Genomic DNA, 27035 nt, shown 5'->3' with positions numbered 1-27035 from the left:
TCGTAGACCTCTTCACCAAGGCATACAGGTGAACGCATCCCATACCCAAGCACAGGTTTCATTCCTTATTTATGCCTCCTGCTCTTGCCTGCATGCACTTTGACAGTTCTTGTTACAGATACAGATTTAGACTCAGGAAACATGGCTTTATGGAACTGCTCATCCCACATTGTATTTTAACACTATGGGCTCTCTTAAATACTCAGTGTTGTGTAGAGTCTTTGGATTTTTCTGGTGTCCATCTTTATATTGTTTACTTGATGTTTGCCTTTCTTGTGTGCCCTTATTTAATATTGGGCTCTGCTTTCTTTCACTGACTTACAGGTGAAATATTTGACTGCAAGTTTTGTTTCCACTGTTGTTATATTTGTTACAATAGGAAAAAAATTAACACATGCCTTTCTAATTGTTTGTTTCCCTTTTCTTACTAGTTTGCTGCTTTGTGGTTCATAAGAGATGCCATGAGTTTGTTACCTTTTCCTGTCCTGGGGCTGACAAGGGACCTGATACTGATGTAAGTACATTAGCATTTAATATGTTGCTTTTACGCATAGTTTTATGTTCTTTGCACCTAATTGTGAGAATTAATTGTAAGCACTATCAATAAGCTCTTTATGATATTCACTTAAGAACTTTTAAAAAACACTTGGACTACAAATATCTATCATAAACAGCTTGTTGATACTCTTTGTATCCACGTTATCTCAAGGTACATCTTCAGAGTTGACTCTGGTCCTTATCATTTGCACACAATGATCTCTAGCTTCAATGCAATGACAGTTTAATCGTGATCCAAGTGACTTACCTGAGATAGGTTTTTGAAGCAATTACAGTGATGTGTGAGCTCGTATTCCAGTCAGGATACACTCATTCTATCTTGCTGTGTCAATACTTCTGCATACCCGTAGCATTCTTGGTCAACAACCAGTTTTTACTTTGAGCACATCTGCTTGCACGGTGAGACACATGCACTAGAATTGTGTGTCACCCTGCTGAAATAATAAACTAATCTTGTTTGTTCACATAAAAATAACATTCATTTGGGGTTTATAGATTCTGCTGTACAGTGAAGTAATTTAACATCTGCTTATGGGAACAATGCATTCCAAGGGTTCTTTGTCTGAATGGCTCTGTTTTGTTTCTTGCAACATATTCATGCCCTAGATTGTAGGCTATTATCTCCTTTGACGAAAGGCACCAGAAGACCTTTCTTGCTAGGTTTTAATGAGCTCCTCATGAATTGTTTTAATATGTCAGCCATAAGATCAATGGACAGTACATGGGCAGAAGCCAAAAGGGGTTTTGGAAAATTTGGGATGTTAAAAAGTTATCTTGTTTTTACATTTAAATACAGTTGTTACTGCTGATTGACACTGGTAGTGGTGGCACGAGTAGGTCTTCTGCACCTATTATGGATGGTTTGACTTCTGAAAGTGTTCTTGATTCTTTTTCATTTGAAAGGTGACTTCTTTAGGGTTTTTTCCTAAAGTTCATAAATGAGAACAAACACTTACGGGTGAGACCACTGAATTTTATCGAGAATCAATTCATGGCTGTAGAATGGGTTGTGTGGCAGGTTGTTAATAGTCCTTAATGTTGCTGACTGCATTTCATGATTCATTTTGGGGGGGCCTTGGTGATTAAATAAATCAGTCTAATGCCTTCTTTTGGTATTTGGGTTACCAAATAATCATTTTCAATGTTTACACAGAAGCAATATTTCAAAACCACTTTGAGGATTAAAAGCAAACAGAAAATAAATATGGTTTATTAAAATTTGCTACATTAGTGGGACTTATTACACAAAGAGGATTTCAGAATGTTATACTTTAATTCACTGAAATGTTTGACTGTAATGTCTCCCCTTCTACAATTCAGTAACTTATCCCTGTCTGAGTTACTGGAATCTTTGTTCTGAAATGCAGTGTGTTAAAAAAGGTTATCATAATATTTAGCAGATTTTTAAATATAAAAAAGTCCTTTTCTAAATTATTTCGTGCAGGTGCACAATTAATTTGCATACTCACATTCTCCGGTGCCTTTGCCTGATGCAACCTTTCTGTTAATTTTAAGAGCAATACTGTCATTAATAAAATGAAAATTCCCAGAGTAGTAATTATATATTAATTGTTATAATATTTATTGCCTGTTATAAAAATTCAAAATTAGCATGCACTGCACATTCAGCATAAATGAGGCAATCCTTACAAATACACCTTTAGAACAGCTATCACTTAAAGTTGTTGCATTCACTAAGGAGAATCCAAGTCTGGCAGTCAGATAGATGCCCTGCAATGGGTGATGGTCAAGGTTAGACTGCAGAACAACAGACAAAGCATTTCCCCCTCGGAAGCCTAGCTGCCTTTCACAGCCAAGGGAGACGTTTCCTGCAGGCAGCTCTTGCAGGTGAGTGTTCCCAGTCCTCCCTGCTGAGGTCGGAGGTATCTGGGACACGATGGCAAGGACTTATTTATAGATGTGGCTTGAGGCGCGATAGTGCGGCACTGACACTGCCTGCCCCGGGGCATGGCAGGTCTCTATGGTGGGGTTATTAGTCGGTTGGGAAGGGGGAAAAAACCCTTCATGTTTAGGCATTTCATTCTGGTTTCCATGAAAGCTAAACCTGTGGTTGTGGCTGAAGGGCAGGGTCAAAGTGTGTCCTTAAAATAATGCTCTTTTGAAAGAGAGAATTGAGCTACCTTAAATTGTGTACAGAGAGATTTGTGTCATTGCCTTTCAAAACTCGTGTTTTCTGGCTGCAGCAGCCTCCTGCAGAAAGGGGAGCTCCACTGACAGCTTCAGTAGACTCTTAGTATCTTTAACATCTGTAACAGAAGTTGTTTTTTAGCTTCTAAATATATAAATACACAGGACTACACACTAGGTATAAATACACTAGATATATCAATTCAGGAAACAAAAGGGGTTTCAGGCTCTGCTAACCACAGACCTTTTCTTATTCTCTAGGCTTTCCTATATATCTATTTAATAAACCGACTACTCAGTTGTATAGAAGTCCTGTGGTCTGTTATGCTAAAAATAGTGGTATACACGTATTGTTTCCTCATGTAACAGTTTTATTTGCTGCAGTATTCTGTTGCTGTAGAAAAGGGAACCTGTTCTTTATATTCCTTCAAAGTTAAATGCCTTAATAAAGGTGAGCGTAAAAGAGGCAAAAGCTTAAAATCACCTTGGTTTTGCTTTATTCGGATTAGCTGCAATACAAGGTTGAAAGGTCTGTGTTTGTGCCAAAAGGAAGATAATACTTGCAAATAAAGTGGTTGTCCTTGACTAGCACTGAAATGATGGTGTCTGGGGAACAATATCCTGTTTCAGATGAAATAAGGATTCACGCAACCAGAAAACTTTGTTTCCTTTATGCTTGGCAGGGTGTTATTTTGCTGCTATCTGATGTCCCTCTGTGGTCTGAGTAGAGATTTTTCATCTTCTCTTCATGGCCAACTCTTTTTATGGTGATGCTATTGAGTACAATTTAACAGCTCCTGCTGCTATTATACTCTTAAGTTGCACAAAGCATCATCTCTAATTTAGCTGCTTGCTTTTGGGAGATTGCTTGGTGTTCATAAAAAACTATTTCAAGTCATTGATTAAATGCTTTAAAACTTGAGGAAATTACTATAAAAATCTAAGAGCAACCTCAGAAATTGACTGTTGCTTTGTTAAGATGTGTAAGGAGTAACTTGTCAGGTTTCTTTCAGAAGGGATGCTTTAAAATTGAGAGTTAAATCTTTGCTCCCTTTGTTAATGGAATATAGGGACCAGAAAGTGTTTCAAACTGCATGTGATGTGTTAAATGTTCCCGATTCCATTTCACATAGAATTAAAGAAAAAATCACTATTGATTTAAAAAGTGAAAAGAACCTAAATGAGAGGAAGTGACTGTAGTGTCCAGGGAGGTTAAATCTGGCTTTGCTACTCAAAATTGCAGTGAGTTCTTGGTATTTAAGCACCTAGAAGAGAATCCCTTGATAAGATACCGATGTATCTTATGTCTATGTATTACAGACTCATAGAATCATTTAGGTTGGAAAGGACCTTAAGATCAAGTTCAACTGTGAGCCACCAAGGGGGGGAGAACATTATTGCTAATCTGAATTTTGGATAAAAGGCAGTCTTGTCCTAGAAATATCTTCTTTTTAATTAAAATAAAACCCTTCTCACTTCCTCACAGAAGATACACAAAGGCAGGAAGATCTGGCAAGATAGAGTTTACTGCTTGCCAGGTTAGCAATAAGTGCTCGCTTGAATTCATACAGGCTGTATGGGTTCCTTGAAGCGATTCTTAAACAGCTCTGATGCAATAAATGCATTTGTTTTTCATTGTCTACCCTAAACAAAGGAAATCTAGAGCCCCCTCAATTTAAAAATGGAGATACCAACTCAGTGTGTTTGTGTGTCTGTTTTCTAATTAAATCATTAATCCCACTGTGTTTATGGTGGGCATGATTAGATGGGCACGGTAGATAATACTCTTACATAAAACCATCACAATGCAAGCATCCTTTTGTCAAAATATGCTATTCCTTACTATATTACAACTCCCCCTTCCCAGAAGCCTTAGTCCTAGGTTCCCAACATGAACAAGATCACAGTTGATGCAGTACTTTAAAACGTGTTTCAGAACAGAAAGGATGTTTTTATTACCCAGACTTTTGAATCTCTGCAGAGTGTCCAAAGTAGTTTATGGAGAAATAAAGGTTTTACAACTTTTATAATTTATTTAAATAGTTCTTAAATGGTGCTGTGCACAGCTGTAATGGCTCGGTAGGAAATGTGGGCAGCTGAGTATATCGACAATGAAATTTCACTTTGAACAGAATCAGTCTGGAGGTAAGACTCTTTCTAATGGAAGAGAAAGAATTACAGAAGGAAATCTGCCACAAAGGGCTCTGTGTATATTCAATAGATATTCTGCTCATACTCAGCTGGCATCTGAAGAGGAGGTTCATGAGTCTGATAGGCAGGACGTGCCTCAGTTTCCCCCATCAATTGCTTTTAAACTGCAGCAGCATCTTATGGCCCTTGACATTCCTTTCCCATTACTGGATACTTCAGCATCCAAGTGCTCTTTTCCCCACCCATCTCAAATAGTAAATTCCAGCCATATGTCACCCTCTCCACCTTATGTTCAGCACCCGTTGGCAGGCACTGCCTGTGTCAGAGCGTTGCTGCTCACCTGCCTGTGGGAGTTTCACCACCACTTGGTACCCAGGCACAGCTTAGGCACTGAGCAACTGTTCAGTGCCCTCCAGAGACAGGTTTTAATTGCTCTTAGGTGGCTGTACAGAGGTATTCATTGCACTGCTCACCTGAATGCCTTTGTTTAGGTAGCTGGAAGCAGCTTCTGCTTGAAAGCTGTTCATGTACTGACACTTAACATTTACTGAGAGGTACCATCTATTCCCTATATTAAAGCTCAGGCTACTTTTGTGGCAACTAAAACAGCGTTTGAGCTGGAGTGAATGATCCTCAAGAAGCAGATTTAAATTGCAAAGGAACAGGTTCACAAACTTCTATCACTACTTCTAATTCCTGCTCCTTCCCTCTGCCTACGGCGCAATCCCGGAATTGACTCTCGTAGTTTGTCCCTCTGCAGAAGATGCATGGAATAATTTTACTGCAGTGTTGCCAAGAGCTGTGTGAATCCTCTCTTATACACCCCCCCTTGTAGGAAATATGTGACGGGTGACTGCCTACACACAGCGTGTGACTCCAGCGGCACATCTTCCATTGCAGCCCTTCCGCCTTTCAGCTCATGGAGCTTGGACCTGAGGCACACAGGGCATGTGGTTTAACTAGTTTTTATTCTAGTCTGTGAGCTTTGAAAGTCCATAGCTTTTCAAAGCTTTTTATTGATAAAGAATATTGGTATTTTCCCAATCCAGAGCAATGCCAAATAACGGCATCGTAAAAACCAGAATTAATGTTTTCATTTTCTGTGCTTTTGCTGTGCAGTCTACGGTATAACATATAGCCTTGTAAGAGTTAATAGCTAAACAGAGGCAGTACAGTTAGGAAATGTATATAAATGATGGCTCTAAAAATATCAGTGATTTTCATACGTTAGCACTGGAGAACAATTAGGCAGTGATATTATAAAAGGAGAACTCTCAGCAAAGTTATTCCCAATAGTAGAAAGCAATCTTGTTGATAGGGTTGCATTGTAGTGGCCGTAACTACAACCCATGAAGCAATCTGCTGGGTGCTGGTTTCACAATCAAAACTGCCTGTAATCCCCCAAATTGAAGTTGACGTTATTCCTTACTTTCCAAATGTTAGCTCTGCGGTTTGAGTTGAATTTGATTATTTCCTTGTCATCTCATATTTACTCTTTATAAATATGAGGACATGATATTGGGGTTTAAGGGGGAAGAGTGCTTAAGGCTTTCTTCGTGCATGAGACGTCACGTGTCAGATGTACCATAGACGTTTCTAGCAGGTACCATCCCCACAATGGGGATGTGGGGGTTCTTTAAGAAAAAGCCTAATTATGGCACACTGAACTTATTAGCTCAAGGGAACATGCAGAGACCACTGAGAAAACCTTGCAGAATGCCAGATGCTCTTAGCACGGGCTGTGTTTTGAGGTGGCAGCTCTTACACCAAAATTAGATGAAATCTCAATTTGGAATAAAACGAGTGGGCTGCTTTTGAAAAGCACTGTAGATCCAAATGCCACAAATAATTCTCAAATGTGTCACCAGAGAGCATACCCATCTTTGTAAATAGCTGTTTCCTTGGGGTGCTGGCAGAACGGTGCTGATCGGGGCCCACTGAAACTGCTACAGCCTCAGTTTCTTAATATAAACCAACCAACTCCAGGAAACCACCCATGGAGCTGGGGGGGAAAGAACAACTTGTGCTTTGCAGGAGAGAACAAGTTTCTTTTATCAAGGTGTTTTGACCCTGGAAAAGAGAGATGACAAAGAGAAGAAGAGCAGGGAGGGGAGGTTTGAGACACATCGTGACTGGCAGGAGAGCAGCCGTCATCCTTTTCCATTTGTGTTCCATTTATCCGGTCCTGGTAAAGCATCTGGGTAGCTTTAATTAAACAGGAGCACTTTGGTTTCATTCTTGGACATGCTTTTGTTACCTCGTTTGTTTCCTCTTCGTTTTTGCTGTGGTTGGGGTGATGCTCTTAAGTGACCCAAGTAGTTCATAGACATTTCTTCAGCTTTTGGAAAAAGATTGGATTTATCATGAAACAACCAGTGGTCTGAGGGCACGCTTATTAGATGATAACAACCTGAGGAAACTGGATGCACACAGATCTTAAGCCAACTGCATATTACCTGCCCTGAAAAAATAAATCACGGTGCTTCTGTGGCAGTAACATCACAGCAATCGGGATTCCTTTTGTAATTGGATTTCCACTATTCCCCTGCAAATAAATAAGCCGTAGCATGGCCCATGTAATTAATGAAACTTAATCCTTAAAGTACCAGTGATCATAGGCTGATCTCATAAACTAAAAGCAAAAGCGTGTAATAAATTCTGTTAATGAGAACTTAATAGAGAGAAGAGTCACTGATTGATTTATCCTTTCTTCTTTCTGTCCCCCCGAGAAGGTACCTGCTGAACTAAGGTATGAAAGAAACGTCTCTGTGTTGGGAAAACCATTGTGATCTGTAACAAAGCTCCCTTCAGGTCTGTTTCTATGGCAACAGGAGCATCAGACCAGCAACGAATGGACCAGAAAGGAGATAAAACCCTCTATAAAAATAGTTATAAAATGCATATGGCCCCAAACTTGGGAGTTTTTTGAAACCTACTTATTATAGTAACTATTTAGGTTAGACCCTATTGCACTGGACAAGTAGTAAGGGTAATAGCAAATTGTTAACTTCACAGACATTAAATCTAAACTTACTCGAGGCAGTATAATTTATAAAGTGATTTTTATGTAAGCCCTCTTTAAAAAGCATCTTTTGAATCTGAGGGTCTTAATTCTCTTTAATGAACGTTATCATGAGGTGGGAAATGATAGGTCTTTGGTCTGCAAACTGGGATTATCCCAAATTACAGTTTTCTTCCCGAGAAATTTCTTTGCCTTTTGTTGAAGACAATTTGAGCCCTATAATCCTACATGCAACAGGAAGAAGACCTGGCTATCTCTTCTTATAAATAGCTGTATGAAATCCTTCCTTAGTCAAAATCCACTTTTATTTCCCATGGTCTGTATTAGTACCTGCAGATTGGCCTGCTTACAAGTAAATGAGCCATGTTGTATTGAATCTGAAGCCTAAAATCCTGTTCCCCAACACACATGAATAACAGTCTTTTTTTTTTTTTACAATATTAAAAAGCTTTTTATTTTATTTCATTTAATTAAATAAGAATGTTAATAACCAGAGCCTTTGTGTAGTTGTTATCAAAGTTCATTCATTTTGTCATGTTGATCTTGTTCTATTTGTTCTATCTGTTTGATTCTAAATCTTAATGAAGTCAGTACTCTGGATTAATAGTGCAAATTAGAATAAGGGAATTAAACATTCTCTGTTGATAGCTCCTGAATGGTTCTGGGCTCTAAAGGGTGCAAGAAGAGGGAACACACTTTTGGAGAAGCCGAAGCAAAGAGATAGAAGGGTGGTGAAAAACCCAACAGTAGAAATGAACGCAGTCCTGTAACTTTCATGGGAAATGCATAATCCCTCAGAGTTTTGTTTAACATCTGTTACTTGTATCTTCATGTGCCAAGAGTGTGATTGGACCATTCATGAGGAGAGAAAGAACTGTGCAATCAACAGACTTTGTTCAGTATTCCTGCAGAAAGGGGGTGCAATAAACAATATGAAAGACTTCAGTCAAACACAAATGGTTTTATATTTAACGTGCTTAATTTAGAAGCATTCTACACAGAGGTAGAATTAAGAGAAATAGAAATACACATCCTTTTTTATCATTATTATTATTATTTGCTTGAAGCACATTGTATAATGAGAGGAGTAGAAAATGTTCTGCCCCACCGTTGTAGCCTAATCCTTTGCTCCTCTATGAGGAGGTGCAGCTGTTTACTGATCTTGTAAACTCAAATCAAATCAAAGGGTTTCCTAGTGCTTTATATTGGGTAACAATAAAGCCCTTGGGTCAAATGAGAAGACTGCTGCTGCACTAGAACATGCACCTGAACTACTCCATGCACCCTGGTGAGGAGATACGGTGTATATCTAGATTAAATCACTGACATAATAGTTCAGAAATGGCTATTATAATAAAAGCTTATTTTCAAGTAATTCTAAAATAAATGATGAAAAAAGTGCCATTTTAGTTTTTTTTTCCCCATTCGCTGTCACCACATTGCATTCTATTGTTTTTAATCTATCTGCTCCAGTCACTCAGGTTCATTACTGCTTGTTTTGCCAATACTGTTGGGATACACTCCAAGAATTTGGGTTATTAGTCACTGCAGTAAAAGACCAATGCATCTTAATCAATACAGTCTTCCAAAAATTAAACATTTCCTGAAGCTGTGGTTCAGAATGATCACATTTAAAATTCAGGTTCCTCCTGAATAAGTAGAAGATTGTTTGTCTTCTGAGAGCACGTCGTTGGAGATGTGTTTAACAGGAGCTTTTTAGGGTTTAATTTTAAGTAAGGCTTTTGGCAAAATTTGCCCTGCTCTAAAGAGGATATTAAATTCCTCATCCATGGACACACGTCTGACATGTACACACAGATAGTGTTCATTGCTCATGTTCATGAGTGCCTGTGTTCACCAGCAGAGTCAACAGGAGCTGCAGGTAGGCACTTGATGCCTTGAGAATTAGATTAATAAATCATGACACCTAACCTGGGAGCGTGTGAGTGTGTTAAAATCATCTGTTTAATCAGATACATGCTGTTTGCAGTGGCCTTTTTTAGGCAGTTGTGTGCCTCTTTGTGCATAAACATTATCACCATATATCATAAAGTATTTGTGGTACTTGCATGTTTAAACAGCATCACAGTGATATCTGGATGGAAAGAAGACCCTCAGGGCTGCAGGTAATACTGGCTCAGCACACTAGGTTTAAGAAACCACTTATTTTTCAAGGAAAAGCTCTCTACATAAGTGAGAGTTTAAATGAATTGAATGGGCAAACTGTTCTGTAAAATGTACTGAGTGCAAAATGCTGCTTTGGAAATCATGATGGTGAAGGCAGATCCAGGAAAAGGTCTCAGAAACAGTGGGTTTCTGGGCATTTCTAACTTTAGTGCAGAATCTGCATCCAAGTCAGTGGGAGGCTTTTCAGTGCTTTATGAACTGTGCCTGATTTACAAACTTGGTATTTAAACTGTTTCTTTAACAGGAAAATAAAGACGGTGTAAGATTACAACTGTAATAAAAGCTGAAACGACACAAAATGTACTGCGTTGCCCCTACTCCCTTCAGAGAGCTGAGGAAAATGTTGATTCTATGGAGGGGTTCTGTGCATCTACAAACTCCCAGGCAGAAATACCTTTGGCTTTAGTGACGATGGAATAAACACGCTCTGCTGCCATTATAATGATGTTGAATGATACCTATAAAATCAGATAAAAACCGTTGACTCTGTTCAATAGAGAATGGAATAAGGAATGATGCCATAGGTATTATATGGTGTACTCCTGCAGTCCTCCTGTTCTGGGAGACTCAAATGTCTGGAGACATTTCTTCTGCAGGTGGATGTCTCTGTCTCCCTGCACAGGGCCACAATGATGGGCTGTGCAGCTTCTGCAGAGTTTGTGGAAGTAAATGTGCCCATAAGCACCATGTATTTTGCCTGAAAGAGCATTTACACTGTCACCTCCATCTTTTTCTGTAAGCCTGGCAGCTTTTGTATGCATTTTATTCATTGTGATAAAAAGAGGTGAGGTATAAATAAGGCCACAGGGGGGAAAACTATTGATTCCAAAATCTTGCTAGAATAATAATGTAAAAAAAATAGACCAGGAAAAGCATTCTTCTCCCATAGCCCCAGCCTTGTGCAAAATCATCCAAGTATGGCCAGTCTCTTAATGCTATTCTGCCTTAAAAGATAACAACTTAAAAGTGAAGTCTGTCAGTAAAAGGAGAAAACTAATAGGTAGTAATCAAAAAGCAAAGAAAAAAATTGAATTAAGGCCTTGCTAATGATATTCCATAATTAGATCTGCTTAATGGATGGGTAGAATAATCTATTTAATTGTAACTATAGTTTATGGTAGAGCACTATGCCTTATTGTATTATGTCTGTATAATGAAAGAACTAGCATTACTTTTGTAATAAATATGGGTTTCTCAAAATGCTCTCTTTTCTTAATTTACTAGACATTTGTATATTATCTTCTGTAGTATTTCTGATGGGATTGTCCATTTTCTTTCTGTTGATCCTTTGATGGAAAGGGATACTGCACCAATGTCCTCAGTTACGCAGCAAGCTTTTTGGCCTTAAGGGTTTTCAAGTATATACTGCTATTTAATGATTTATCCTTGACTGGCATGCCTTATGTGGAGATGTTCTTTATCTACAGCCTAATTAAATGAAATCATATACCATCTGTGTCTAGTTCAATTAAAATGAATTGGGCAGATTGACCTCCTTAATACTCTTCAAAGCATGTTATTAGTCTGTACAGTCCCTTTATGACAACTTATTTCTTGAGACAACATTTACTGCCTGCTTGAAAAAAGTTAGGAAGAGATGGCAATCTGCTTTACTAAAATGAGATGAAAATGTGTCTCTTTCCATTTACAACAGAAACTTAAAGTAAAGAGTAAACCCCTGGGAAGTTTGTCATGGTTTTCAACTCAGATTGCATCCTCAGGTGTCATTATCGGAGCTGGAATTCTTGGCATGGTTTGCACTAAGTCCATGATCATCTTCTCTGCTGCTGCTGTTTTCCTGATGCTCAGAAGTTTGTCTGCAGAGCTCTTTGGGGAAGTGAGGGTCTCTTGTATCAGGTGTGAAAGGACCAGTTGTCTATAGACAGTATGCAAGGGTGCTCTTACTATAGATAAGGTATTTTACTTAGCTAACAGAACCAGCTACAGTGGTCCATGTATGATGACTTGGCAAATGTTCCATGCTTAAATCTTACAATGAGGAGACATGAAAAATCTTTCAGCCTTTTTGCATTTCCTATGTAACTTTTCTAATGATAATTAATAGCATTGAATTATTCCATTAAATCTGTGCTTCGGGTGACATCTTAAGTTTCAGCCCTATTTAAGAGCTTTTTGGGCATCTGTTCTTGAATAGATGGCGAAAGGTACAATCACTAAAGAATATGAACTGCTGATAGGTTTGTAAGTTATGACCTTACAAGTCATATGGTGATGGCAGTCAGATGTAATAGTTACTTTAAAATAAGGTAAACTATGATTTTTGATTCTGAAGCTATTATTAAAGGGGTTTCACTTGCCTGGACATTGGTAGTGGTTGGTATATTCCTTAACTTCAGTGTTTGCTATCTTTAATTAATTAATCACATTTTTAACACACAAATTTAGCCTTTTATTACTTTATCAAGCCCTAACTCTCCTCTCATATTGGACAGCTGATCAGAAACTCATCTTTAATACAAAGCCACTATTTTTCCCTTCTCTATGCATGCAGATGGTGTTTCATTTCTTGCTGGAAGTAGTCTCTGGAGAAGATGCTGCCAAAGTATCTTCATTAACTGGCTGGCAGAAGTGTTGAGCAGTTGCCCACCTTTCCTTCAGATGATAAAATCATTTTCTCTTGCCATCCTTTAAGATTTTCTTTGTGGCCTTCAGATTTCATTTGGAGCTGCCCTTGGAAGAGTGAGAACTGCTGAACACAGCAGCATGCTACAGGTCTTGTCAATGAGAATGAATTCTTAGATTCTGCTGGAGAGTGAGGTAAAAATGGAAAAGACAATGAAACATACAGCCAGTTCTTACTCTGCAGATTAATCTGTTGTAAATAACTGCCCAGCAGACTTAAACCACTCTGTCTAAAGCAAACAGATCATTAACAGCATGTTAATGCTTCATAACTGTGCCTCTTCACTGTGTTAGGTTTTCCTTTGGGATATTTCACTGCCCTGCCCTTGCATAAGCCTTCTGCATCCAGAATATCCTCTGTGCATACATCGTGAGATGCTGTGACTCTGCAATAGGCTTCCACGATTTTCTTTAAAACCTACTTAAAGACATTTTAAAAGAAATCATATTTTTTTGCTGGAAAAAAAAGGAAGACTTTTTGTCTTCTCTGTTGTTCTGTATCACATGCAAATTAATCTTGCTGGCTGTTTGTGTCATTCAGGGAAGGCTGACGGAGTACTTCTTAGCGCTTGGACTTGAAGTTTGAGATTTAGCCACAAAATTCGTCATCCTGCACTAAAGAGGGAAATCTAATTTCATTGTCAATATGTAAGATGAAAATTTACTAAAGCTGGATGTTACTGGGAGTCAATTGAGTTTGAATTCATTAAGAACCTAGAAACAATCATCGAGTCAGTAATGAAACTGTAGCAAATGCGAAAGCAGGCTTTTAATATTAGCACAGATTCTGCTCAGCTTGCTGCACGCTTCTTACTGCCACCAGATTCTTTCCCACTTTTTAGGTTGATTTCATAAGGAAATCATGTATTGCTTGTCAGGACACTTCATCCATCCCACCACACTTGGCAGTCTTTGTTCCATGGGTGAATTCATCCGATGGCTTCTCTCTCCTGCTGGTTTCGCCACCAGTTAGGAATTCAGTTGTCTGGTTTTGTGCTGAGGCATCCCTGATGCTCCTCACCGTGTGCCTGCTCTGCTGCAGCACAGCAAGGAGTGGGTGTCAGCCTGACACTCGGCGTTCTTACAGCACCTCTCACAAGCCTTCAGGCGCTCCACAACCATCTCGGTGTCTCTGCAAGATGAGGGCCTCTTAACACAGGGATCTTACAAATCGATAATTAGCTGCAGGGAAAATGAGTCCTGCCTGGATCATGGGGTGAACTGGAGAGAATTCCCATTCTCCTGACCTTACATGCATCCTACACCCGCCCGTGTTGCAGAGTGTGCATGTCTGTAGCTCTCTGCCTTCCCAGAGCACTGTGAAAATACATGGTACCTGCTTCTCATCTTCAGGAAATGTTCATGGGGAGAGCATTTTACCTTTTAGAGGGGAGGGAATTGGAGATTGAGAGTTTTGTGATCAAGAAACTGAATCCCTCCTTCAACAAGAGCTCCATTTGGGTTATTATAGTGTGATATTTCAGGCATTTATTTTAAGGCCATGTGAAAAGATTGTATCTTCGAAAGATATTGAATATTTAAAAGCACTGTTCTAAGATGTTCTGAATTCTCGGGGGACAGATTAATAACTTCAAGCTAAAATATTTCAAAATAAGAAAGTTATATTCCAATGAGGGTTTTTTGCCTACTTAAAATAACCCAGCTGTGAAACTGGAAGTATGTGGTACTAAGTGTTCTTTGTTCAGAGTTTAAAAATACTTCAAAACCCCAGAGATCGGGAAGCAGATGTCTGTGCTTCAGGATTCATGAGGCCCCAACAATGGGAATATCTCATTGTCAGCATACTGATTTCATGTTTATGTGGCACCCATTTATTCAAGGAGAAGTTTCTTTTTCGCACTGGTTAAAGCACAGTTTTTAGAGACTGGGAGGTTGGTGGTAGGGGTTTTGTTCGTTGTGCTTGGCATAATCACTGCTCCGTTCTTAGATACGGAACAGGCATCTCAACCTTTGTACGTTAAGGTTGTTTCCAGACATTAAAACCAGTGGAAATCGTTTTGAGATCTGCCTGGAGTCACACAAGATCCGTGGGACATTCACTTGCAGGCTCAGTATGTGTTAGGCTCTCCTGCTGGCTCAGTGTGCACTAGAAATGGTAGTTGGCTGATCTGATGGTGGTCTTTGTGCACAGGAGCCTGATCCAAGCCCGGTGCATTCCCTGGATGTGTTGCATATTCATCATCACACAGTATAAGGAGCTCAGGAAATGGCTCTTCCCAAGGCACTCTTCACAGTGTTCCATTAGTGTGATATCTCCAGTTTTTGTGCTTTAATTTTGCTGCCTCTGATTCCTGTTCTTTATTCCTTTGTCACATACTTTCTCTAACAGTTCTAATGCTTCCAGTGACTCCATACAGATACCCCCTTTTTGAAGGAAGAGTTAGGTTTTTTACTGGATATTGCAATTTTAACCTGCAGGGGACTGATTTACTTATTACAAAATATAATCTATATTATAAATAATGACAGAATTATTACAGAATTATTTATTTATCACAAAAATAAATTACCATTTTACTGGGTTGACTTCTTATTCTAAGCTCTTAACTTTATGATGCTGTGGGCATAGTAACTGAATGGGTAATATCTGAACACAAGCACATGTTTAATTAAGGAGAGGTGCAGAAAGCTGTAGGGTAAAGATTTAACATTTAACGTTTCTTTTTCGTTAACACCAGCATAATTAATACTTTTCCTATAGTGTTTTTCATCCATGGCTTTTGTTACTGTCCATTTTTTAACATGCAGTTTGTGTAAAGAGGGTTATAATTGTATACATTATCCTCTGGAGAGAAAGGAAGGAAACATCCAGTATTAATATTTCAGGCATTACTTCAATCTGCGCATCCAACATTTCTTTCTTTAACAGAGAAGGCTTTGATTTACAAAGTACCTGATTTGCAGTGTCTTTGCTTAGACAGAAGGGAGAATGTTACCCTGTTGTTTTTAATAGTTACTTAGTACAGTCTTGGAGCAGGCTGAAAATAAACTATTATTTGTGTTAAATGAATGATATGTAAATTTTTTCAGGGAAAGACTGGAGTGAATCTCAAAGAAAAGCAAGTAGTTGGGCATAAAGCAGTCTTCCTCGTCTTCTGGTTCAGATCACTTCCGCATGTCGGATGATGGGGCTGGTGGAGACCCCAGGGCAAAGCTGGTATCTCCTTCACTGAGGTCCGGTGGCTGGTGGGGTCACTGATGGATAGGTACAGGTAGGGCATAGATATATGCTATAAACTGCAGGGTGGAAGCTGCAGCTTTATCCTGAGCACCTCTCAGGTATCTTTTGATCCAAAGGGGACCTGAGGTTATGTCATTTTTTCCTACTGTTTGGTTTTGGGAAGGAAGCTTTTCCTGGGAATCAGCACAACATGTCCTAAAGGAGCAGGAGTGCACAAATATATGTCTCACTGAATACATGGTATATTGACTTTATGTATTTGGCTCTGTGCTTTTGGGGGTAATAATTTTACAGGAAGTGGATTGCTTATTCTCTGTACTGTGAAACCAGAGCTTTGCATGAGTTACTGGCTCAGTAGGTAGCCTGCTTTCTAAACTTCCCAGTTTAGGCTATCAAATAAATACGTTATATTGGGTCCTGGCATTGTTTAAAAAAGAAAACCCAGTCCTGCAATGTTTCGTGTTTTAGGAGACACGAGAACATTATCTGTACTGATAGCGTATTTTGGGTCTGAAACCTATTGGCACGCTAAAAAAGAAAGTATAGATGTTCAGGCCAGCAAGAGGGTTGCTGCGTCTAGAGCGGAAATCAGACATGTGGTACGTATATTGACAGAGTAGCTGGTAGTGGAGGAAAAATGATAGGCTAAATGATGGGATAAAGTCACTCATGCAGTTTTAAATCCATACTTGATTAGCCTCTGTCACCATTCATAGGCCGGGAGCACAGATGAATGTGAGACATCTGAAACACTGGCCAGAAGATGAAGTGCAGCAACATAGCCAGGTCAAACATAATGGGGAAAAAATAAGTGCAGAGCTGTTGGACTTCAAGTTAATATCTCACAATTGGGCATACTGCTTGAATTTTACTGTTGGAGCACTTGAGAATTGCTGCTGTTGCAGTGATTTGTTGGGTGAGACTTCAGCTGTTTGTTCTGTGTTATATAAAATGCAGTATAATACAAAAAGTAATAATGAGAGAGGAGAAAATCTAGTATCTGTATTTAGTCTATGAAATCAGTAGCTCAGTGGGCTTAGTTGCACAGATCAGTGTCTTACTTGATCAAACCTGTTGTGATGCTTTCTCTCCTCTTTCTCTTAGTTGTAGGTATTTAGTAGTTTGCTGATGGACAGGACTGCCAGTTGTATATTGTAAAATCTCTGGACAGTAGTTCAGTGCCTTTCAAATGAAATTAGTTTGTAATTGATTAGGAAAAGAAAGTGGGAGAGCTTTCTTTTGCGTTTATTTTTGTGGTTCTGGAACAGCAGTTACTTGAAAAACCCTAAAAACCCCCTCCTGGCACTGCTGGTAAAGGTTCTGCTCGGAGAATCAGATGTGGCATGTCAAAACCCAGGTTTATTGCAACCTCTGAAGCTGCCCAGATGACACTCTAAGGAAGGTTTGCACCGTGTCTGGCATTAGCTAATGATTTAACTGAATTGTGCTGAGCTCAGGTGTGCTGCTTTCTGTAGGACAACAGATTTCAGAGCATCACGTGGTCGACAGGCTCAAAACTTACTCAATCTCCAGAAAACCTATTTAGCAAACTATTATTACTCTGATAATAAAAACCACTAAATACTTGAATGTAACCTTACAAATAGATCATCTAATACAGGGATGAGACGGGTCTGGTTGTTTTGGGTGCTGCTCCGTTGGAAGGAAGAATACGAACGCAGCATAGAGCTGTGCTTCTACTCTGGGTACTTCAATTTGTATTAAGCTGTGCTAAAAGCTTCCCTTTTAGTGCTGTGCTGCTCCTGCAGAGCAGCCTCATTTGTTGTGCCTGACATGAGCTATGGAAAACATAAAAATAATACAACAAGACCTTGCTCTGTCATGCTTAAAGGAGCCGTGGGAGTTGAATGGAATGAGACTTGATAAATTAATGATGCTAAGTGCTGCAGGAAAAGGGAGAAGTGATGAATGTAAGTAGAGAGGTGCCAGTCTTTAATACTGTGATTGACGAGCCGGGCACACAGGTAATGGCAGAAGCTCTGGGCAAGGATATACGGCAATGAATGAGTTTAAAGCTGTTGGGTGAATTTGGGACTAACAGTAACAGTGGATAACAGAGCATGTTTACTTTAGGGAAGACTATAGTATTTTGTAAATATTTAACACATTATTATTGCAGGTTTTTATTTTGTAACCATGTGTTTTGTTTTACTTCAAGTCTAATTTGATTTTATTTTTCTAACTGACATATTTCTTGTTTTCAATTCTTTTTTTTTTTCTTAAATAATGCATTTTTATAGATTTCTCTGCTGGATTCAGTCAGTCATAATCAGATCTGCGGTTTTTTGTGGAGTTTTTCACCTTGCTCATGGTAACCAGGGGCAAGCTGCTTAATGTTAAGTTGAAGCCTATTGCAGTGCTGCATGTTGATGGGGGGGAGAGTGTTAAGGCATGGCTTTGTCATTGCCCATTGCAACACACTGTTACGAGGCGTTATAGCTGGGCATTGATCTCATAAAGGGCAACATAAAATGTTCTAACTAAAACATAAGTAGCATTAGCACTCAGGCAGGGTCTTGACTTAACATTAATGTCCAGAATATGGGGAAGAGGTTAAGATGTTGATTTTATCTGAGAAAGTGTAATGTATTTTTGTGCTGTGTGCTTTTTATTTGCACAACTGCTCCATGAATTTGGTGGAAGTGCTGTAAATCAGATTAGGATTTTAGGAGCCATATGAGGCTTTTCCTATATCTTCATACATTCTGTCCCCTCCACTTGATGAAGTTTGCAGATTCTCTGCAGATAAAGCATTTAGTGTAAATCTGAATTGCTTTCTACCAAAATCAAAGGCCCAATGAAGAGCAGAGTATGAAAGATGTTTTTCCCTGAGTGTGAAGTCCTCAGTGTAAAGTGTAGCAGAGGCATTTGTTTTTGTATTAAGTAACTTCATGCTAATTGCATGATACTGCCATCTAATAACTTAGATTATGGACATTGTAAAAGCATTATCTGAAACCATTTGTTTTCTTTTAAATGTGAAAGTTCATCTGGAGGACATCAGTTATTGTCGTCTTGGCTTTGTTGCATTTCATGGTGAGGAGAGGTTTTCTGTGAGTTCTTAAGGAGCCATAATGTGATTTCTGGCTGCCAATTTATAGATACTTGGTTTGCAGTCAAGTTCTTCCATGTTTTGCACTTGCCGTAGTCCATTATGGAAGGATTTTTCTTCCTAAATTTTATGTTTTGTTTTCATCTTCAAGTAAAAAAACCACCTTGAATTTCCTTAAGCTTCTTCTTGACAGGCTGCAAATGCCTAAATCATTGCCAAGATGGCCACAACAGAGGAAAGATGTGCATCTCATTGACAGCATTAATTTTGGTGTGATTCTGCAGGCCCGTCACTTGACCAGTGTCAGCAAAACTGGGTTTCAGAGATTTATTTTTCCTTCCTTTCTTTGCTCCTCGTGTCAGTCCTCAGCATGTTTATCAGATCAGATCTTTCAGCAGGATTAATATTGGGCAGTTCCATTTGTTCCTGGGATTAATTTTAATGATTGCTTTTGTTGCAGCCTTACGAAGGCTTAGCTACCAGCCTGTGTTAGTAAAAGCCTATGTTAATATGTGTACTGGGATTACAGAGGAAGAGTGGTTTCTCTTCTTTTTCTTTATGAACATTACATGACTTGCAGATGAGGAAAAATGCACTTACTCTGCTGCCATACAAGCAGTTTTCATGGATGCCTGGTTGGTAATCCCTGACTAAACATAGCGCTGTAATACCTTTTACGAATACATCTGAAGATCTCTCCAGTTGTTCCATTTCCCTCATAGCAGTCTCAGTCTGCAGAGCTCCTGGCTAAAGACCGTGGCTAAGTGGTACATGATGCAGTGAGCAGACAAGGATCCAGCCTGACTTGCCTCATGTTGGCCCATTAATTACAGTGTAGTCAGTGCAGGGAGTGCCAGTATGTGATTTTGACTGCATTTTGTAAAACCAGGATAGAGCCAAAATGGTACAAATTTTATTCCTCTGTTAAGAGAATGAAAAAAAACCTATTTATTTCTTTTTTGCTCTTTCTTTTTTGTCTGTTGCTCTCAGATACACGTTTTCTGTATAAAATGGAACTAGGCTTACTCAAGAGGATGAACTTCCCTAGCAATACGTAGGATACCATTAATTTATACTGTCTGGGAGCTTTCATGCCAAAGGAAGGAGGAAAGAGGAATGTATGCAGGAGAGACCTGTAAAATCAAGAACTCTTACAATCAGTGCTGTAGACTAGGCTTGTTTGAAAGTTTGGCCTTGGTTTGTTCGTTTAGGTACCAGTTACAAGGAGAACATAATATTTACAGGCATTCCCACTCTCCAGCGTAGGCATTGACTGCAATGCTTTCTATGGCTATGAAATCTTCATCATTGGAGGCTTTACTAAGGAATGTTCTTGCCCACGAGTGTTTTTGGAGAAATAAAAAGTAGGAGTCTAAACTCATCTTCCCTTCATTGGAAGTGCTCTGCCAGCAGAACACTTCTGTGCAGGCTTTCTTCCAAATGCAGAGCCTTCAGTTCATCTGGGAAGCTCCTTTGCCATCAACAGACTTGGGAAAAACACTCATTAAAGAAGGAGAAGGAAAAATGGTTGTCACTGAAACTTGTGTGCATGGAATGGTCTCAGGGTGGGCATTCTCAAAATACCTAGCAAGGAGATGGTGTTGCAGTCGTACTGAATGGTTTGGAGAGGGCTTTCTGTGTTTTTTCCTTGATTTGAACAGTGCAGAGTTAATTGGCAGATATTAAATATTTATGGATTTTATTATTATCCGTTGCTAAATGTTGTAAGGACTTTTCCTGATGCTGCAAAGCAGCCGAGACTCAATTCAGCCTTAGGACAGAGCGGAGGTGGCAGCCATGGGGAAACTCTCCTTTCAGGGCCTCAAGTACTCGAGCTCACCCTTCTAATGCGATTCCAACAGTCCTTACCGCCTTCAGGTCCTTTGATTAGCAAACCTCAAAAGGGTCAAAGTCTCCCCAGGGGACAGAGAATTTGTGTCAGTTCTTATTTTTAACCTAAGCGTGCTCTCAACTGTGGTCACAATGAAGCACCTTTCTGTCCACGTAGTTCTCATTTTAAATCACACGAGTTCTCTCTCATTTTAAATCACGGATAGCACTGCCAAATGTTGGAGGATCAGGAGGCAGTGCTAAAAAGCCTGGCATTCTCTCAGGGGGTTATTGTGTGCCACTAACTTTTCCTTCGAGTTTCACTATTGTTTTCTGACTTTTTGGTCAGCCTAATAAATAACGACCATGGAAAAACGGTGTGGATCAGACAGCTTGGCTGGGATCTCCACCATTGTAAGGTCAGGATTTGAGCACAAAAGCTATTGTCAGAGCATATTGCACATTAGTCTTAGCTGCCTATTTATAGGGTTTTTAGCTTTGCTTGGAGGAGTAGGATTGGCGACTTTTCCAAAAGAGAAGATACTTCACTATAGAAAAGATACCAAATTCCCTATAAATACTAATGAGTCCAATGTCTCTATATTCCTTGGTCTGCAAAATGTAATGTGTTTGAATTACTTTATAGTTATTATAGAAAGTTATTACTGTATAGAAGGGTTATACAGACATATGGGAAAACATCTGTTCAAGGCATAAATAGTGTTTCAGGGGTTATATGTAAATGTAAAAGACCATTCAATGACACTATGAATTAGTGTCTACAGTGATATGATTCTGGCTGTGATTTCTTGAAAGCAGTGTTCTTCACCTTGAGGTGTAGATCTTGAGATAAACATATTTCAATCACATCCTTCAGTTGTCAATAGAATTTGTACCTGCAGTCATTCATGGAATTTTTGTCTCTGGAGAACAAAACCCTGCCCATGTTGTGCAATGACAGCCTGGTTTATAGGTACTAGCTTCCGTCCTTCTGGAAAGGCAGAGCTGAGATGGAGAACAAAAATGAAAGGGTATGTTTAAATTATGCATATTTTGCCTTCCTGCCTGCCTTTCTTTTTGTGTGTGTGGTTAACCACTGTATAAAATATCAGGCAAAAATGAATTATTCAGTGAGGAACTTTGAAGACAATTTGCTTGGGTGTTTCAGATTTGTGTCTGTCTCTAATAAAGTTGTCAAATGAGGAGCAGGAGGACACCCCGCAAGTTCTTGCACGAGGAGGCTGTTGAGTGATGAAATTCTGACTGAGTTTGAACCCAAAACTTCTCTGACTTTTCAAAAATCACCGTTCCTGGGTTTGTGCACCATCAGCACAGTTTTGCCATGGAATCATAGAATAGTTAGGGTTGGAAAAGGACCTTAAGATCATCTAGTTGCAACCCCCGTTATAGCAAAATAAGCAAATACCCAATTTTGTAATGGACAGCGTAATATATTAATATATTTATTAGCATGCATGTGATTTTTTAAAATGGAGGTGTTAAGAAAAGGAACAAAAGGTTGTTCTTTGCAAATTACAGAAATGCAAGTATACCGTCGGCCTAGCATTTAAGTGAGCTCTTGAGCTGTGACATAAGGAGCTGAATAAAGTGATGAGAAATATACACTTCTTGCACTGTGGCTTTTGTCATGGCTGCACAGCTTCTTTGCAACTCTGATTTTACTCCTGTATCTCTGTGCCTTTCCACAGCTGTTGAGCTTCATCGTGCCATCTTTCTTGAAGTCATATTCCATAGGTTTATAGATGTACATAGAATACTGCCCTGGATTGCAGTATTCTGAGTGTGTGAACTGGTTTTGCGTTGGTGATTTTGGGGTCTGTGATGAGAGAGACACACAGATGTTAGCATTTAAATTAAATCCCTTTTAAACTCTGTAGAGAATACAGAAAACTCTTCCAAAGGATTGACTGAGAGCATGCAAGAGGAATCTTTTACTGTGCCGGTGCTTAACCTGAAGGTGAAGATAGAGGTGCAGCTCTGGGATGTGCAATAACCCAGGACAGACAAACTTCTCCTTGGATTTCTTTTTCACCATTCAGGAAACACCCTCCTGCAGTGCTCGGTGTCAAACAAATCTGTACAGAAGTTAGTGGGGTTGGCCTTAGATTTTGAAGCATATGTTGATGTATATGGATGTTACATTTTCCGTTTGGTAGCGGTACATCCAGACATACAAATGTCTTTACTTAGAAGTAGACTGAAGTATACAGATGCTGCAGCGGGAGGTGGGAAGGAGACAAGGTGCCGTGTAAATAAGGGTAAGGGTTTGGTGCCACCGTGCAAGGCGTGCATTCATAAATTAGTGGGTTCTTCTGGTAGCGTTCACCATTTTAGAGGGGAAAGCAGAGTTCTGCCGTGTTAGGAGGAGTGGGAAATGGAAACCAGTTATTATCCAGGGCCTCGCATATTGAAGAAGCTGAGAGGCAAGAATCATAGCTTCCAAGCTGCTTTCATCACCTACGCTCGCAGTGCCGCCGCTACTTTACTCTGAGACATTTGCAAATCAACGTATCTTTCTGGGCTCAGATCTATCACTTAATAGTTGCAAAGACCTTCATTCAAACCACGTTAGCCAGAACTACCTGCGGGCATGTTTGGCTTTACCAATAAGATCTTGAGTTTGTTTCGTTTTTGCAGTTGTCAGCAGCCAGGAATGGAGTCATGAAGATGCTCCCTTAATTCTTACCGTGCTAACAGTGAACTTGCCTTATGGCTGCCATAGCTTCTGAAAGGGGGTTTCTTGTTGCCATTTTCCCCTTTATTCTTGGATAAATATGTACCCCTCTCCTGCTTTTACAGCAAAGCCAGGGCATTTTAGATGAGATTAATTTTCAGCCTTTATCTCATTTCATCTTCCCTCTTTAATGAGTGAAGCGATAGTGTAAGCTTCATCTGAGGATAATGGGAAAGCAGATTTAATTCTATCATTGTGCATAAATATATTAATGTAAAATAATCTTTGTGCAACCTGATGTCACCCAGTGCAGTGACAATGACATTACCTTGTGGTGGTAAGTCCTGTATCACGGTCATGATGCACTACACCCAGCCACATTTCAGCTCCATTGGAAGACACAGAAACTGCCGTGTGACTTTAATATTAAACAATTCAGCATATTGTACCTATCAGGAAGTAGCAAAACTCTTTTATATAACAGGAATTTGTTTAAATTACTTCCATTTGATCAGTGTTAAACTATATATTGTAAAATGTATTCTAGGTGTAAAGGATACTCTGCATTGAAAAGTGTCTGTCTTCCAAATCAATAAATGTCTAAATAATAAAACTAATAGGTCATAGAATCAGAATAGTTAGGGTTGGAAAGGACCTTAAGATCATGCAGTTCCAACCCCCTGCCATGGGCAGGGACACCTCACACTAAACCATCTCACCCAAGCCCTCGTCCAACCTGGTCTTGAACACTGCCAGGGATGGAGCATTCACAGCTTCCCTGGGCAACCCATTCCAGTGCCTCAGCACCCTAACAGGAAAGAATTTCCTCCTTAGATCCAATCCAAACTTCCCCTGTTTAAGTTTGAACCCGTTACCCCTTGTCCTGTCACTACAGTCCCTAATGAAGAGTCCCTCCCCAGCATCCCTGTAGCCCCCCTTCAGATACTGGAAGGCTGCTATGAGGTCTCCACGCAGCCTTCTCTTCTCCAGGCTGAACAGCCCCAACTTTCTCAGCCTAGGTGATACGAGGTCTTTAAGCTTTGCCTCTGTCTTTCTAGTACTCCTTTTGAATCCAGATCCCTGGATTCAGTCTTTATTGAAATGATGCATTCACTGTAACATGAAGCTGAGTTGTATCTGAACCAGAATCTTGCTCCATTTGTTCCTAGTCATGAATCAGTTTCCGACAGGATCTTTTGTTGATGCACTTTCTGTAATTATACTGCAGTTTCTTCATTAAAAAACAATGAAGAAAAAATAGCTGGTAAACAGTGAGTCCCTTTGGAATTTAACTGTTCTTACAGTAATTAGGAAGTTACAAGTCCCTGTGAGTTCAGTCCTGAAGACCTTTCTCCATTTGCCAACTCAAATCAGTAGTCTTCTGTACAAGAAGAACATGAACAAAAGGCAGCAATCAGAATCAGTTGATTCAATGACCACCTGTTTTGTTCAATTAAAACTATTAAATTCCAGGAGGGGACTGAAAACTCTGGCCTGGAATCATTTCTGACTGTGGTCAAGTTGTCCCCTTCAGTAGACGCGTAGAGAAGGAAATTGTTCATTGATAAGCATCAATATTAAATATGATTTTTTTTTCTGTCTGTGTACTTTCTTATTTCTCTTCAGAGTAATAAAGAATAAAAGTGGTTTTAGTATCAGTGATGGGAAAACAGATCATTGTTGTTGTTGCTTTTGGCTGGGGTGTCATTTATTATCATGAAAGACTTTTCTTTTACAGAGCTTGAGAATCAGTCTTCATTTCAGAATGCAGTCCCAGCCCTTGAACCCATAGATGAATTGGCTGTGTTTAGAACTTGCTGTTCTGCTGCTGCTTTCCACTGTGCTTGCATGGGTCTGAAGCAGCACAGCAGGGTTTGCGCAGCACTCTGTGGCATCTGTGCAGCAGCTCAGGGCTCTCCTTACCACTGACATCCATCATGAAAGAGCCTGCGTCTTCTCTTCTCCATTGCCTCCTTGTACAGTCTTTGAGACTACTTTACATATGTTTTATTACCTATATTTTTGGTTAGTCTTTGTTTTCTTATGTCACCACTTCTTTTGCTACTGTAGAGTTGAATGCAACTCTGGCATTCTCTGAACAGCTACTAGTACGTTAAGATGTGCATATGGTTTCTCAGCCTGCAGATGCTGGTGGGTGAATGCTTTCTCCGAGTAGTTCCTCAGAGTCACTCCAGACAGTCAAATGCCAAATCCTGCCTGGAGGGTGGGAATCCTGGAAAGAGTCACTCTGTAATTCCTTACCAAGTGGGAAAGCCGGGTTGGGTCATTCCTCTGCTGAATTGCAGGAAGGCATGCTTAGCAGCAATATGTCAACACGTAGAAGGCTTTTGGAGTGCTTGCCAGGTAGATTTGGAGCTCAGCGGAGTTTTGGGATGGGGAGGAGTAACCCCATGAGTCGCTGCAGAACGCAGCTCATCGGTAGTTGGCCCTGCTTTAAGCCAGGCATTGGGCTCGCTGCTCTCCAGAGGTGCTGCCAGCCTCAGCCCTTCTGCAGTGTTTTTGATTCCTCAGGCAGTAGAAGTCTCACCTTTTATTGTACTTTCCTAAAAGCAATAAAAGTTCCCTACGTTGGCAGCTGTGGGGCAGGAAACGTCAAACAAACTTTAAACATTTGTACATTCTGTAATAAAAAGTGATATGATCTTAGTCATTCCCAAGAGTCTCAGATTCTCTTTGCTTTCCCTCATCCATGTATGCAGCCTCATTCAGTCAGGGAAGAACAAAGCTGGTGACCAGTTAAACAATGACTTTTTGCTGTTTCTTACTTCTGGGTTCATAGAAGCCATATTTGAAGCCCTGGAAGTTATTTAAGTGCAAGCATCTAGTTCCTCGAGGTTGAAGCTGCTTTCTCAAATGAAGATGCACATTACCAACCAATTTTTGTTATCTCTGCAGGAAAATAAATAGCAAAGTGAAGAAAGCTGCTCAGGCAGACATGGTATCTGAACGGGGTCTTAGATGTTGTAGTTGCTGTTTGGAAGGTGTTTAGAAAAGCTGAAGTCTGAAGTGGAGTGTGAAGACTTTGATAAATGAAATGGAAGTTTGCCTGAGGACAGCGTGGGTTGAATGTGGGGTTTGGCTGCATACAGAGAAAAACATGCTAGGTTCTTAACTGTGTTTTATTAACTTGGTATTCACCTGGGGAAATTAAAGCTGTTTTAAGGAAAATACACGTGGTACAAACTGCAGTGGTTTCATTGATTTGCTAGAGCAGCACCCCTCACAATCAATACTTTAAAGGCATTTGGAGGGGGACTAAGAAAGATGCAGGATTCAGTGTTCCATCACAGTAGGAAATGTCTAAAGGATGTTGTGTATTAACGTGAGGCAAACAGACCTGCCAGTCTTGCAGGGCTTTTCTGTTAGTAAAGAGGGATGTTGCTCCCCTATTTCGTATAACAATTTGTATATGGGTTTTGCATATATTTAAGGTATAGTCTCCCTTTCTGTTTTCAGTCGAAGTTCAAAGTTCATACCATGATTAATGCCAGAAATTACTTTTTTT

The 27035-nt window shown here is 39.7% G+C and overlaps 1 protein-coding gene across 5 annotated transcripts in view; it reads left to right on the top strand.

Annotated features, from left to right (window-relative positions):
• The window catches only part of PRKCA (protein kinase C alpha), a 160788-nt gene that overhangs the window by 74535 nt on the left and 59218 nt on the right, over positions 1–27035 (top strand). For all 5 annotated transcript variants that reach the window (XM_057418673.1, XM_057418671.1, XM_057418670.1 and 2 more), the window contains exon 3: positions 432–514. In XM_057418673.1, coding sequence (XP_057274656.1) covers positions 432–514 — 83 coding nt within the window. The remainder of the gene's footprint in view (positions 1–431; positions 515–27035) is intronic.

The sequence above is a fragment of the Pezoporus wallicus genome, unplaced genomic scaffold (genome assembly GCF_028554395.1).
Source record: "Pezoporus wallicus isolate ANWC-B61680 ecotype Strahan unplaced genomic scaffold, APGP_CSIRO_Pwel_v1 contig_3710, whole genome shotgun sequence".
Taxonomy (NCBI): Eukaryota; Metazoa; Chordata; class Aves; order Psittaciformes; family Psittacidae; genus Pezoporus; species Pezoporus wallicus.
Note: the sequence above shows the minus strand (reverse complement) of the source record. Positions and strands in the feature narration are given on the sequence as shown.